The sequence below is a fragment of the Falco biarmicus genome, chromosome 1 (assembly GCF_023638135.1).
Source record: "Falco biarmicus isolate bFalBia1 chromosome 1, bFalBia1.pri, whole genome shotgun sequence".
NCBI lineage: Eukaryota > Metazoa > Chordata > Aves > Falconiformes > Falconidae > Falco > Falco biarmicus.
In genome coordinates, this window is record NC_079288.1 from 8,095,488 (window position 1) to 8,111,119 (window position 15,632).

Sequence of the window (15,632 nt, forward strand, 5' to 3'; positions counted from 1 at the left end):
ACATTTTGACAAAAGAAATGGAAACTGTAGTAGCACTGAATGTGTGTAGCGTTGGTTATCTGTAACCTCAGCTATCCAACGCTCTGTGCTGGAAGGCAGGAGAGCACGATGTTCAAACGCCAGGGTCTGTCCTTTGGGCCCTTCTGGGCTTCAGTCAAAGGAGCTCAAGTTGGGCGTGCTGGAACTGCAGTTCAGGCGGCTTTTACCGAGGAATGTGTAATCAAGGTATAGTATAGTATAATCAAGGAGCTGCAAATGTGAATGGCTTGGTTGATACAACTTGTGTGCTGGTGTCAGGTTCCTTTTATGTTTTTTATCCATTACAGACTATGGCTCTGAGATGTGTTCCTGTACAAATTATGGTTGAAAACAATCCCAGCTGCTTAAATGTGGCACAAATCTCTGCTCCAAGAGTTGGCTAGAGAACTGACTGGGTTTTTCTCATAATAGTGAGAAAGTAGCAAGCAACAGGGGGAAACATGGCAGTTTCTTTTGCTGATAACTGTAACCTAATCTTTACAGGGCAATCAGGTACTCTAATAGCATATCCCAACACAAACAGCTATAAACATCTGGCAGTCCCTAAAACTGGTCTGTTCTTGGTCCTGCAGAACGAGCTGTTCTTTCTGGCCATAGTCTGACTCTGTAAGAAAAGATCAAAGTGCCTGTTAAGGAAACATTAATTTAAGAATGAGATGTAGTTTCTTGTGGTTAACTCCTGACTCCTGACAGCCTTGGGGAGGGTTGTTCCCTCCTTGAACCATTTTGGTTGATGTAGGTAGGTCTTGAAATAAATAAGACCCAAAGTGATTACCCCCCTCCCCCAAAATGGCAATGAGTCAGGCTGCTTTGGATTGATCTCGTGATCCTCCACATACACAGTCTGATTTTTCTGTTTAAGTATCCTGGCACAAGTTTTGTCAGAGGCTCCAGGTTATCTGTGCTGTTCAGAGCAGGACTTCAAAGTGCGTACAGAAAACCCGGAGTAGTGGAGGGCTCGGTACGTGGTGCACAGCGCAGGGTTTTAGAGAGGCATTCCTTGAACGAACCTTTGTTCCTCTGAAGATCCTTTGCCTTTGGATCTTACCGACAATTGCAGCTGGAGTGGGAAGTAGCTTAGCTTTTTACACTTCCATTCTGGGGTGAAGAGACCCCTGAAAATAAAGCTTTAAGCGTGGCTGTCGCACAGAGCTGTGGTGTAGGGTAGATAACAATAAAGCAAGCACCACATCCCTCTTCTAATGACCTATTCTTCAGGTTAGCTGCTTCTTGGTCAGCACTTTGAAAATGCCACGAGTACCAGTTGACAGCATTCCCCTGTTACCTTTACCCGTCGGTTCTCATGATAAAGTAGCACTAGCAAGGACGTAAAACAAGTTTAATGATTTGCATGGCTTAAATTCCCTTCAATATTGCTAGAACTCATGCCCAGTTTGCTCTCTATAGCTTCTTTTTCAGAGAGAGTGCGGAACATGTCTCCAGATGAGATCAAAATCCCTCCTGAGCCTCCTGGCAGATGTTCTAACCACTTGCAGGTTGGTATAATTCCTATTTAGTTTTTTTAAAAAAAGCTTGCAATTCAGTAGGGAGGGGGGATATTTGGGAGCTCTGCTCAGTCTTTTCCACAAGTCAAAAATCCAGCATTGAAGCTGGGGTTTTACCACACTGAGTTTATGAATGCACTGTGTTAATGCTTTAGACTTCACAGTGATTCTAGTTTAGGAATTTCAAAGTAGCTTAAAGCTGTTTTCCAGTCTCTGTGGGTCACTTAAGCTTTAAAATGGCTCTTGATCCCACTAGTGACACAGAAGCAATGTTTACTGTGAAGGCTGCTATCCTCTTACCTCAGCAAATTCAGCTCTGTAGGAAAGAACAAGTCATTGTTTTTCTATACGGGTCTGAGAATCCCCTAACTGGAATAGTTGAGGCAGCATTGACTGGATTCCTTTTCCACCTACATATCTCTAAATTATAAACATTTAGAGGGAAGGCTAGTAACTTAGAGGCAGCAAAAGAAAACAAATGCGTGTTTTCTCTGGTGCACACCCAAATAATTGCAGTAACCAACTTCTGCTCTGTCTTCCTCCTCTCGATGGAGGGCAAATGAAAGAGCAGGGGCTGCTGTTTCCTACCGCCCATTTGAGTTTTAACTGCAGTTACCTGCCCGGTAGAAATATAAGTAAAGAATCACTTCTGGAATCCTCTATAAAGTAAGGTACCGATGTGCAGTGGTGATTCGGAATGACTCACCATTCAGATCACGCTTTTTTCTCTGCACAGTGTACCTGGGCACACCCGTAACTCCTCTTGTGCTGTAGGAGGATTTTACTGTTCTGACATCAATGAGTTAGAGTGCGTTAGATCTGAGGAATGCACAGAGCTTGAGAGAGTAGACAGAATAAAGCAGATTTTCTTCCCCTTTGACAGCAGTTTACTATGTTAAATCAAAGGAGAGCTTGTCCTCTGTTAGCAGGTCAAACCACATCTTAGAGCGCTTTGAGCAAGGAGGTGGGATTGTTCTTTAGAGATGCAAAATGTTCTAGGCTTTTCACTGTTGATTTGCTCTTTCCTTCTGTCAGATTCTTCCTCTAATAAACTGCATCGTGAACTCCGCCAAAGGGAGTATTTCTTACTAGAAAGTTGACTGAGTAGTTCCCTTTCTGTGGACTTTGTGAATCATATTGCTGCCTCCACGGGGAGGGGACAGAAGGGAACATCTACTCAATCATTTCTACTCCCCCAAATTCACTTTTTTGCCGTTGTTTCTTCAAACCTCACGATGGCTGTGCTGGGTATGGAGATTGTGTCATTTCTTCTTGTTAATTTTGTGAGGACCTGATGAAATTTTATCTTATGAAGTTTTTCTTAAGGTTGATGAAATAGAAGTTTCATACCAGCTTTTAACAATCCTGTCTTACTCAGTCATCAGCAAACGCCTAGAGAATAGTCAGTTCAGTATTCAAAGTCCACACAGAGGGAGTCATGACGTGACTTATCCAGAAGCAACAAAAGAAGACTGACTCAACTCTCCCATCCTGAAAGACTGAAGGCCTAGCCTCTGGTCTTATTTTATATACCTCCTGTGCGTGAGAAATTTGTGTCAAAAAGAAAAGAAGAAAATTACTGAGACTGTTCTCCTAGTAGTACCACTTAAGTTTATATTCCATCTGAAATTTTCTGCTTTTGTCGTCCCTTCAGTATCACCAGAGTAAAAATACTTTTAAGATCTTTTGCTGCATTGCTGAGGAAGCAAAAAAATCATGTTTATTTTAAAATCTTTCAGTCTTTTTGGAGGGTAGACTGCTTGACATTTCCAACCTGAGTCAAGTTGCCTTGTGCAGGGGCTTACGGCTTCAGTAAGATACCGATAGACCTCATACCTTACGTGAGTGATCTGCAAAGAGAAGCTGACTCCATCTAACTGGGCACTTGTGCCAAAGCAGGAGTTACAAGATCATTGCTCCTAAGAGTGTTTGGCTGCCAGCAGACACCACCAGCTGTACCTGATGATCCACTGGGTTCAGTTCTCCAGCAGAACTTGGCTCTGCTCCTCTGTTCCCCAGGCACAGCCGTGAGCCTTGCCTCCTGTGCAGTGTAGCCCAGCAGCTGTTTTTTAGGTGCGCACCTGAGTCTGAAGGTGGGTGCTGTGGTCACTGTCAATTTTGGGAGAACCTTTGTGGGTTTCACCTGTCCCGCTCAGAGCTGGCTTCTGCTTCTCTACGGTCACAGCCGTAAGCAGAAACGACAGACTGGGAAGAAGGAGTGTGCACTACTGCCTCAAATGCAAATCTTTAATCATTGAAGCCTTCAGAAAGTGCAAAGATCAACTCCCTTACCCATCCAGACAGTTCATGAAGATACTTTCAGACCTTAGAGGAGGGAGTGTCTGTACTAATCTGCCTGCTTGGCCTTAGGGGAGAGGTGGAATCCTTGTTCCATGCAAGCAGGTCACTGGTTCAGTTGGCTTGTTTCCACGTGTATGTGTTTGGTAGTCAGCTGGTGTGCTCCTCCTTTCTGTACTGGCTCACCCTGTATTCTTTCTCCCTTAGGATAAAATTCAAAAACTATATGAGAGGAAAATAAAAGAGGGTATGGATATGAACTACATCATTCAGAGGAAAAAGGAGTTCCGTAACCCTAGGTGAGCCACCATCTGTTCCGCTGTGACCAAACCACCACAGAGCAAATTCCAAGAATTTTGATCTTTGTCGGAGTTGTAGCAGGAACAGGATCCTGAGCAAGAAGTATTACTGTTTTCAAAAATGAGAAGGACAGACATAATTTGACTGTAACTGAAACAGGAAAACTTTGTGTTCTGTGGGACAACAGCTAGGGTTGGTGTGGCTGTTAGATTTGTACATATGCAGGCTTTGGATGAAGCATTTTACAAGATGTGTCTGTTCTGAGAACTGGGAGATTAATTTGATGGAAGTGGGAAATAATGTGGTTAATGGCATGCCACGTTAATCATAGCAAGCATAGCTTCCCAGGTTCTGATTTTACTCTTGCAGTGTGAAGAGGTGACAGTATCTTTCCACTAACAAATCTGAAACCCTTCCATTTACTTCTAGCTCAATAGCTCTGCTCTGACCTCTTGTCTTTTCCTTGCAGCATCTATGAAAAGCTGATCCAGTTTTGTTCAATTGATGAACTTGGTACAAATTATCCAAAGGTGAGGTGTAATACTTTTTAACTGGCAAGGGAGTGGGTAAAAGATAATACAGGGCTGTAAGGTCTTACCTTAGGCTTTCTTGAGCCTGCTTGTCCTTTAAGGGAACTTTAGTCTGATTCTCTGCATTGAAGTGAACATTTATGCATGGTACTGAGCCTCAGTGCCTCCAACTTTGCTATCTGATTCTGAACAAAACCTGCTGGGGGGGGGGGGCGGGGGGGGCAGAAGAAGCCAAGCAGCAGAAAAACGCATGACTTCATTCCAACATCCTTTTGGCTTCAAAGTTGTTTCTTCATTCATGACAGCACATGGTTCTATAAAAGAAGGTCTAACGTGATCTTTGTGTCACTGGGATACAAGAAGAAATTATTAATGAATATCATCAGTGAACAGATATACACAAAAACCCAGTTCAAAAGTATTTTAGGTATATGTGGAAATAGCCCTAATCTGACTTCGTTTTTTTTTTCCTTCAGGACATGTTTGATCCTCATGGCTGGTCAGAAGATTCATATTACGAGGCTCTAGGTAATTCCAGGAAGTCTTGTGGGTTTTTCTTGGGGTTTTTTTTTTGTTGTAGCAGCCTTTTATGTTTTGTAGTTTACTAACTGCATTGGAGTCTTCGCTTCCTTTATAAATGAGAAGTCATCACATTCTGCTCTTTCATTACTGCATGCTGGTTGGATGTGCCTGAATGTTATTGGTGCTTTGTCAGTCTGGAAAGCCTTTTAATTTAAATTGATTGTTCAACATTTTCATCTCTTAAGTCATGAATTTAGCACAGTAGTGCTTTCATTAAAAAGCAGTGGTTGGTTTCATGGCAGTTTAATTTTCTATACACAATTTGAAGGTTTTGATTGTTTATGATGAAAATGTGTAAGTGCAAGAGAACTATGGATTTTTACTGTTCCTAGTACTTCTTGTAACTTCTGATCTTTCTCAGCTAAAGCTCAGAAGATTGAAATGGACAAATTGGAGAAGGCCAAGAAGGAACGCACAAAGGTATTCAAAACCAAAAGAGATGCAGGTGCAGGGTTGTTGTTTGTTTCCCTGGTGAATTCATTTTGTGGCTTTGCTGTTCCTTACAAACTGTGCTTTGTGCTAAAACTGTTTGGTTTTCCCTGGTTCTGTCCTTTCTTCCTGCCTGTCTTCTTCCAAGCTGCGTAGATCAAGCTGTTTGCCCTTATAGGTCCATTTCTCTCGGTTGTTTATTCCACTGGATTTCCTTCTGTTTGTCAGTATTTTTAAACCAGAGCTCTTAAAATAGTATTCAGTAAGCCAGGTACAGGCAAGATAATGCATAAGGGACAGCTTTTTTCTTAGTCTATGACATTTTGCCTGGTGGCATAGCCTAGTTATAGCTTAAAATCCTCACCTCGCCATATCTCATTGTGAGACAGTATCTGCCTTCTGTTCTCCTTGATATTGCCGCCTTGCATCTAATTTCCGTAAATGTCGGGCCTATTTAAACTTTAACTGGGCTTGTTGCAAAATGCACATTCTTACATTTTCCAAAAAGAACACAGATGGGCTTAGGAAGATTTTATTCCTGTCCTTCAGTGGTGTTGCCTTTAAGCTAGTAGCTGGCATTAGAAAACTGTCCAATGTCAGAGATTGCCATCTAACCTTGCAGAAGGCTCCTTTCATATTCACTACATGGAGGTATTTTTTTTCTTGCAGTGCGTGTTGTGTCTTGCTACTTGTTTTGGTTTTTGCACAGTAGCCCAGCTATCTGATTACGTCCTTGCCCGTATCTGCATTTTTGAAAATATGAGACTGCATGCTGTTGCAGCTCTGTTGCTAAGTTTCCTGCTATGATGCAGTCGCAGTAAATTGTGCAGGTAGGGACTTGTCTTGCATTTTACTTAAAGGAAGAAGAACAGGAACTTCTAACTAAATTTTTACATTCTTTAATAACCAGGTTCTATCCTTTCTGAGCTATAGCAAATTTCTATGCTTATACCAGTTACAATAAAAATGTGTTTGTTATCTGACCTGGGAGCTGGGCTGCAGCAATCCTTAACAATCGTGACTTCAGTATGCTTTGGCTTGAGGTCTGCATCTTTTTTCCTGCATGACATTAAAGCTGTTTGTAAAAATCACAGGCAATGTGGGTTAAAAAAAAGACTGTATATCTTAACACTTCATTATTTTTTTTTTCAATCCTCTCCCCTTTCTTCTACGTGTGTCTCCTTTCCCAGATTGAATTTGTGACAGGCACTAAAAAGGGTACAACAACAAGCGCTGCTTCTACGACAACCACAACAGCCAGTACCACTGTGGGAGGTAAAGAACAGTTGTCACTGTACCTATTAAGCTGCAGTAATGCTGGGATTAGTGCTTCCTGGAAACCCGGAAGGCTCCTTACTGACTGTGTGTAACATGCAAGAAAGCGTTTCCTCTAAAGGTTGATAGACAAGATTTTCTCTAGTCCCTACATCCCATAGCTGCCCTTCTGGAATGAAAGACTAGGGACAGGTGGGATAGTGAAGAGGTTTATTAGTGGGTCAAGAAACTGCTGATGTCTGTGGTTCTAGAGTATTCTTGGAGCTGATACATCCCAAGAGATTTGGAAAGACTGAAAATCATTCTGCCTACAGCCTGCCTTTTAAACTGGGAGGAAGAGAGAAAAACACTGGGGGCTGCTTTGTGTGTCCTGTGCCTGTACCTGAGCAACTGAGATACGTGTGCTCTGTTAAATATGCTTTGGGGCAGGGAGTGAACCAGTCTTCCGTTTGGCTGGAGTACAGGTGTGTAGAGTTTTACTTTGGCTCTTAAGGTACAAATTTGTCTTTCCTCCTTGACATTTACTGCCAGCCTGTGCTGAAATTAATGTGAGAGAAAGTTGTCTAGTCAAGTAGTGGTACATTAAGTGTTGACAAGACAGGGTGTTGAGAAGGGATTGGTGACCTTTACTGTAACGCTGATCCTCATTTGCTTGATCTAATCAAATTCACAGATGCCCAGAAGAGGAAGAGCAAGTGGGACTCGGCCATCCCTGTAACAACAATAGCTCAGCCCACCATCCTCACCACTACCGCAACGCTGCCAGGTGTTGTCACAGTGACAACCAGCGCAAGTGGATCCAAAACTACAGTCATATCAGCTGTTGGCACCATTGTGAAAAAGGCAAAGCAGTGACTGGTGTGCTGGGCCTGATTTTTGGACTTAATTGTCATTGAAGCCATTGTTCTCGGAAGGGAGGGGTAGCTTTCACCTTTGGTAAAAGATGACAAGATTCTTTGAAAGAACGGGGGCAGGAGCAGGCATGCCAGCTGTGTGCCCACAGGAACGGACCTCTGCCGAAAATGACTCTGCCTTTTCTTGCTGCGGGAAGAACCAGTCTGCGTGTGTTGTGCTGGTGGAAGGTGGTATCTGGAGTCAGCTTGTAAAAGTTAGCTTAGAAAATTACTGCGTTAGGGTCGTACCCGACTTGCAAGTCTGGTTTGGGTGCGGGGAGGGGGTTGGGGGGGTGGGACACCGAGTCGTGGAGGAATACCAGCGGTACCCGGTGTATTCCAGGTCACGCTCGAAGGCTGCTCGCAGCTTGTGGTGTGTACTGAGCCTCCCTCACCTGCGCCAGCTCGGTTCCAAGGGAATTAAAGCAGGGACAGCTGGTCAGTGTCCATCTTCAGACGTGACCTGAAGGGATCTACATCTGTGAATGTAGACTCGCTCTTTGTTATAGCTCTGACACCTGTACCTGTGTGCGTATCTGTGTAGATCTTCGTGACTACGTGTTAAATAGTTGAACTATTGAGGCAACTGTGCTGGAATAGTCTTGTTACCGTCTTGCAGGGGTGGAGATTTCTATGCAGGACCCGTAAGCTGTAGAGGCTTGATTTGTTAACTCATTTGCAAAGACCTGTGCGGAAAACTCTTCCATTGCCATGGAATGAGATTGGACGGCAGATAAGCAGAGGGGTGTGTCTGATCTTAATTGTGGTATTGTCCATCTTTGTACTAGGTAGTGATGTACTGTGAAATGCACACATGGCAGTTACTGCTTGCTCCACTGTTGTGAAAAGGTATTTTCAGTTGAAAATTTTATTGTATAAATCTTCTTACCTGTGTAGCAAAAAATTATTATAAAAATTCAAGAGTCTTTCAAAAAAACCCCACCCTGGTGTCATTGATGTGTCTGCATTTCTCATCTTGCCGAGGGAGAATCAGTATCCATTTGTTGCACTTTGGGTTACGGATACCGTTGGGTGAGTATGTAGTAATTCCATGAGAGTGGATTTTTCACGTTACTGATTTTTTTAAATCTCAGACTCGGAAAGGGTGGGCAGGAGTAATAAACTGATCTTGATTCAAATACTTTTGTTACAGGGATGCTGTGAAATAGTTGGAAATTCAGCTCTCCTTTATGCTATTTTTTTCATACCTGTTTCTGCATCTTAAATTTCTTCAAAAGTTAGGACTGGCACCTGGATTGTTCATAAAACATTATTCTATAGAGGCCAGTCTCCTAAAAAAGAGTTCAACAGCAACGAAGAGGTTTGTTTGTAGTTTTGAGGTAGGTGGGATAAATAATTTGAACTTTTGTTTGTGTAGAGAAACAGCTGCTAACCTGGACTGTTTTCTGCTTTGCAGTGGTCACTCCAGATTATTTAAATGGTCTTTAGTTCTTAGATCGTGATCTTTCAGATTCACTGATTTTTCTGTTTCCCCATAAGCAGTGATAGAGAGAGTTTCCAGATCAACAAAAGTGTAAGTTTCTTAGAATTTAGTGTTGCTTTTTCAGTTTTTTAATCTACCTTATGTCACTCCTAACCCAGACTTTGAATTTATGGAGACTTAAGGAAGGAATAAGAGGTTGGTTTCCTGCTTTTAAGTAATTTTAAAATGTGTTAAACACTTTGTCCTGGCAGTCATTTCAGCTTTTAAAAAAGACCTGTGTATCCAGGAATGCTCATGGGGGAGAAACCAGGGGACTGATGAGACTGTAGCATGGGAAGTTGGGGAGATGGTGGAATTGCTCTTTTTAAAAGCAGTAAGATAATGAAAGGCATGAAAATAGCAAGGTAGAAACATCTCTGTTAGATGACTGCATTGGGCTGTTGACTTGATTCCTGCAAGCTTGTGACAGATGCCTTAATCCCATCCTCATCCTGTGGAAGATGGTAACAGCACCCAGCCTTCTCTTTTGGGTTTATAATGTCCCTGCAGAGGATGACACATCTCACTTCAAGGTGATTATTGCCCTGCTTTGAGGAACAGTTTTCAGGGTGTTCCTTTAAAGGTCCAGGATCTACTTGTGGTGGGAAATAGAAGCCACGAGGGAGCTTTGCAGCTCCGTAAGGTAATTGTCCTGTCTGGAATGTCTTGTAAGATTCCGTCCTAGTTAAAAACTGGCATGGTATAAATATCTATCTTAAAATCGTGCTGAACAACGTATGGATGAAGGTACAACCATAAAACTGCAGCAAGGTGGGCACAGTCTGCTGCAGTTTCTCTCAGGCTATAGGTTGGTGGGGAACTTTGGGCACCAGAAGGATCATTGCAATTGTCTGCTCCTGGGAATAGGGGTGGGAGGTGTGTCTGGGCTTCTAGAACAACTGATGTTACTTCTAGTGAGTGTCCTTAATATGTGTGCTGTGAGCAAGTCTGAAGCTGAGTGAGATGAAATACCTCATGGAGCTGTGGGCCAGTACATGGAAATGCAGCTCGGTGCCGGAGGTCCCAGTCTTGTGCATCCCCTTCCTCTGTCCTGTCTGTAACTGCAACTGGTAGTAAGCACAAACTGGGAGAGTGGTGAGACTACATTCCCTTCACCAGTTAAGTACCTGACACAGGACAACTGCTGAAGTTCTTGGGGATGAATCCTTCAACTACAGAAGCTACTGAACGTAATTTAAATGTAAGTACCTTCTTCATATCACACATCTTGCAACCCCACCCCTTCCTCCTCCGTGTGCCCTTTTCCTTCTTGCTCTGCAGTACCCATAGTCACTCCAAACCTCTGGATTTCTGGGCAGATTTTACAACCAGAGCTAAGAACCACCGCTCGGTCAGCTCCTGCGTTGCTGTGGCAGGCAGGGTGTGACAGTGTCCTGCAACTCCGGTGCAATAGGAAGATGCTAATCAGCAGGGCTTGACGATGCTATGTAGAGGGATAAGGAGAACACTTCCCAAAAGGAGCTCTGCTGCAGCGTGCTGGGCAGAGGTGGCCCAGTTTTCAAACTTCTGCAGTAACAGGCTTCTGCAGGAGACCTGGCTGGGCTGCGCTCTGGCAGCGAACTCCTGAGCTCTTCTAAGCGTTCGCTATCCACAGCAGAGAAAGCAACTTGAAAACGTGCATGATTTGTTGGTTGGTTGTTTTTTCCCTCTCCTTTCTAAAAAGCTGGAGTGGAGACGCCAATCATTGTATAACAAACTTGCAGCCAGTACAATAGCTCACTGCTCTTGTTTATCTTGTGTGTTTCTTTCGGCAGTAATAGGCAGACACGCAGGTTAGAAACTACAGCTCTAGGAAAAAGCTGCTCTCCCACCTCTGAGAACGTGATCGTACAGGCTGGTGGCTTGTGCTTGGCTGTGGTCAGGCAGCACGCTGGAGGAAGGTGGAGGGAGCTTCAGGTGTGCAAGAGCAATGTCCTGAGGGAAAAGGATCCTTTCCTGGCTGTGAAGCCACAGCCCTCAACTGGGAGGTTTGACTGGTTTGCTTGTTAGAGATCTGGATGGCTGTGGGCATACCAGGGTGTGTGGCAGCTGCTGGGTGCTGGGGGGGACCCACTGAGTGTGCAAGTGCCGGTGTTTTAAATGGTCCCCAGGAGCGGCAAGCTGGGTCTGAGCTGCACTAATGCAAACTCACGTCTCGCCCAGCTAAAAGATTCTTTATGCTGCCGCTGTGCTGGTGGTTGCTCAGGCTGCACTTCTGACTCCTAAAAGCTCTAGAGACTCATTCTTACCTCTCCTCCCACGGGGAGACTAATTGTACCCAGCAGAGGAAAACTGGTCCCATTTTCATTATTCCTCAGTCTGAGAATTCCAGGCTCAGGCTCCTTGAAAGCCATGGGGCTTCTTTCTGCTCACCGCCTTTGTAAGCTGGAGTAGGTCTGCCTTAGCTGAAGCTCTGTGTTCAAGCGTGTGTCTCTGCGGAGGGGGTTGCTCAGCGGAGGGAGGAGAGCTGCCGTAATGAAGTCATCCTTGGCAGAGTTGGTTCTGCTCTTGCTCTCCCTTCTGAAGTCTTTTCTCCCACCTCTGTGCCCTGAGGTGTTGATTTTTCTTTCCTATTTGCTTGTTGTGATTGAAGAGATCTGCCCTCCTTTGATGCTGTTGTGGGAAGGGATTTTGTGTGTTCAGGACTTGCTTTTATTTTATGTCTGGCTGGGTGCTGCCTGGCTGAAAGAGCAGGTGGGGAGGGGCAGACCTTGCCAGCCCCACCTCAAACCGTAAAATGTGAGCACCCGAAGCTATGTTTTAGTTGGATTGCTGCTGTGCTGTCTGTTTTATGAGAGTTATTTACTGAGACAAAAAAAAGTCCGCCTTGCCAAGGCTTTGGGCTGTGCGAAGGCGTTGCTGGCGACACAGTCAGCTTTAGCAGCAAGGAGGTGATGGCTTCAGCCGGCGTCCGGCCCCCTGACACCTGCAGGAGCATCTTTCCAGCTCTTCGCCGTTGCAAGGGAAAAGGAATTGTAGCTGCGAAGCCCCTCAAACAGACGGTCTTTGCAATGTGCCCGAAAAATTATCAGAGGGTATGGGCTGCTCCCGTTAAATCGTGTGACCCCAGGAAAACCCAGAGCTGTTACCTGCAGAGAGAGATACTTTTCAGCAGGGCTCTCTGAGACTGCCTAATGGTAAAAAAAAATATATAATTATCGTTTAATTATTGCTGGTGAGGTGCAAGACCCATGAAGGGGCAGTGAGGTTCCACCAAAGTCTGCTCTTCCTTTTGGAGAAGGTTAACACCAGCGCATTCGTGCATTGCTCTTACAGGGCTGTGTTCCCTTTCCGAGCCCTGCCGTGCGCTGCTGTTTCTCCAACTGTTTGTATTCCACTTCCTTCCTTTTGTTCCAAGCGAGAACTGTGGACACCGATGACTTCCAATATTTAGTCGTTGTTTATTTGAAACTTGTCTTTGGCTGGGGCTGGGCTTGTGCTTTTGGTTGCCAGTAAACACCAAAGCACCAGGATTTCAACAAGAAAAGATTTTGCCTTTTCACGTAGAAGGCGTCTGTCTGTCTGTCCTCCACCACGTCTGTATGAACCAGTGTCAGGAAGAAAATAAGTCTGCCTTTCAGCGCAGGGTGGGAAATCGAAGTTACTGGTACTTTTAACCTCTCTCTTCTTTGTGTAGCCTCTTGTGGGGCTCGGAGAGCGTGGCAAAAGGTGATGGTCCATCTTCTCTCCCAGTTTTTGTTGGCTGGCTCCTCACGAAAGCCTCGCCCACACTGCTGCATGCCTCGTGTGGGGCCAGCCAACACAAACTGGGAGGAAAGGTGGGCTATCTCACCAAATCTTTCTAACAACATCAGTGTGCTTTCAGCCCTTCGGCAGCTGGGTAAGATGCTAATGTAACCCTGGAAGGTCCTGTTTTCCCTGGATGGGAGGGTAGGATTGTTGTAGGCTGAAGTTTTATCCTGGATCTTTTACTAACGTTTTCCTGGTGTGTTGTTTTGGTGGCCCACGTACCTCTTACTGCTGGTCCGTCCCGGAGGCACTTGGGCATCAGTGACATTCAGCAAAAAATATTTTCCCTTAGGTATGTGTTCAAGACAAGGAACCTCTGTCGCAAAACAACAGATGTGCGTAGTCATTGCTGTCTTAGGGGAAAGGCTGAGGAAGAGAATATGGGAGGATTTAATCTTGCACTTTTAATTACCTAGGTAATTATATTAAGCATAATTTAGTGCAATAAATTATGTGCGCATTAATGTACATTAATAATACTTTATTAAGCATTCCTTAAATTTACACCCCATAGCAGGATATTGCTACTACAGCGTACAGTGCAGCTATGGGATCAAGTATTTATTTTCCTTTTAGCAGTGTGTGTTGTTATAGAATTCAGAAGGGGGATGAATGTGCTCTTGGCTGTAACCACTCAACAGAGACCTAGAAAAAGCCCCAGAGCCGTCTCTGGGCACACTGTGGTGGCAGGACAGAAAGAAGAAAGGTTCAGTACAAGCTGGCATGACATTAAAAAAAAGAAGAAAAGAATTAACTCTAAAATCACTTGTAATTTTCGGTAGTTGGCACTCGGACTGGTAGTCTCAGCAGAGAGCACAAAAATTTAGTGTGAGCTATAGAATGACTTGGTTTCGCTCCTAGGGCAAAAATTTTTTTGCCATGCCACGTTGCCACAGCAGAAAATCAATGATTTATAAATGTGAGGGCCACCACATAAGCAGCTGGGGGCTTCCATGGAGCGATCGGCAGTGAAACCTGCTGATCCTCTTCTCCAAAGTCCCTGTTCACTGCTGTTGTTTAAAACAGCAAAATCATGTGGCAAAAGCCTGATCCAGCAGGCAGCAAGTGCAAAGTGTTGAACCAAGGGAAAAACTTGAGCTCACTATGTATTCTTCCCTGGGGAAGTATTTTGGAGAAGCTGCCTGGAAGACAACCCATAAAAAATACATTTTTTTTTTTAAAAAAAAAGACAAGATTGAGTGAAAACCCATTAAGATCTTATGACCAGTTACTGAGAATTTCTAATTCCTCTTTGCTTTGTTGCCTTAAGTTTTGTTGAAGGACTTGTCCTGATACTAGAAAAGTGCTTTTTACCAGCCCTGCAAATATCTACTTAAATGCTGCTCAGTTACAAGTCTCCAGGGAAAAATCGTGCTCCGTATGCTCAGAGATCTGTTAGGGACATGTCTTGGAGAAAGGTGCAAAATTATTATCTTGAGCATTTCTGGCAGCTCCCACGGTGAGGAACTGGGCTCCTTCGCACAGCTGGAGATGCTGAGCAGAGCTGGTCCTGCCTTGCTGCTCCAGGCTGCTGGGATGAAGGGGAGGGAGACGGTGTCAGGCAGCCCTGGGACTGTCAGGGTGCCTGTAGACGAGACCAGAGATACCTTACAGGAGGCAGCACAGACATCCTCCAGCTCAAGTGGAGAAAGGAGAGCATCCAGAAACCAAGGACACAAACTATCACGGTGGAAGCTTGCAGCTCCTAAGCTTTTCCAGTTGGCTCCACGGTCCCTCTTGGGGAACCATCACTAAACTACTTTTTTTTTTTTTTTGGTGGGGTTTTATTTTTTTTAGTAATATGTTTCTTGTAGCCTAAATTGGCTTTTTTTTTTTTTAACTCCAGTGCCTGGCAGCATTGCTTACCCCAATGGTAACGGAGGAGAACTGCAGCAGTGGGAGGTGGGCTCGACTGATGGGAGCTGGGTGCTGCTGGTGGCTGGGACCAGAGGGAGGACCAGGGGAGGTAGGCAGACACACCTGCACGCACCAGCACACGCTCCTCTCTGGTCTCAGGAACCGAAGCCCAGCTTCTCTCCATCTGCAACGTTCTACATCATCTGCCGCTTCTGTGGCTCCTCGAGGCTGAGCGGGACCCTCTGCCTTCAGCTCCCCAACAGTTAAAAACCCCAACAACACAACCCCTTCATTTTCAGAATTTTTTGTTGAAATATAGGAAATCCCATCTCCAAATGAGCCGGGGTAATGCAGAGGTTGCCAGCTCAAGTGTCCAGAAACTAGGAAATACCAGAGTTAAACCGCTGGGACCATCTTCAGCTTCACCCCTGCTGCATCCCATTTGCTGCAGTTTTTTATGGCATGAGCACATCCTCCTTTTTCCTGGGGCTTAATCAGTTACACATCTATATTTGAGCTTCCTCTTTCTTGCAGTGAAAGTAATCGTGCTCCTCGCTTCCATTTGAATCAATGCTCAATCACCATCATTTGGGAGTTGATAGCAGCCTCCGCGATGCTATAATGATAACAGAGAGGCCAAAATTGTCCTGCTTGTGTTTTTCGTCTCCCAGGCAGGCAGGAAATATGTGAC

General features: G+C 44.6%; 1 protein-coding gene across 2 annotated transcripts in view; it reads left to right on the top strand.

The window, feature by feature from the left end:
• SAP30BP (SAP30 binding protein) overlaps nucleotides 1–8,891 on the top strand; it is a 31,565-nt gene extending 22,674 nt beyond the window's left edge. The window contains exons 4-10 of one of the 2 annotated variants that reach the window (XM_056328772.1): nucleotides 1,447–1,535; nucleotides 4,050–4,141; nucleotides 4,612–4,672; nucleotides 5,149–5,200; nucleotides 5,616–5,674; nucleotides 6,874–6,958; nucleotides 7,632–8,891. In XM_056328772.1, the coding sequence (XP_056184747.1) occupies nucleotides 1,447–1,535; nucleotides 4,050–4,141; nucleotides 4,612–4,672; nucleotides 5,149–5,200; nucleotides 5,616–5,674; nucleotides 6,874–6,958; nucleotides 7,632–7,813 (620 nt within the window). In that variant the 3' untranslated portion in view covers nucleotides 7,814–8,891. The remainder of the gene's footprint in view (nucleotides 1–1,446; nucleotides 1,536–4,049; nucleotides 4,142–4,611; nucleotides 4,673–5,148; nucleotides 5,201–5,615; nucleotides 5,675–6,873; nucleotides 6,959–7,631) is intronic. The other variant, XM_056328762.1, reaches the window with a different exon arrangement.
• The last annotated feature ends 6,741 nt before the right edge of the window (nucleotides 8,892–15,632 follow it).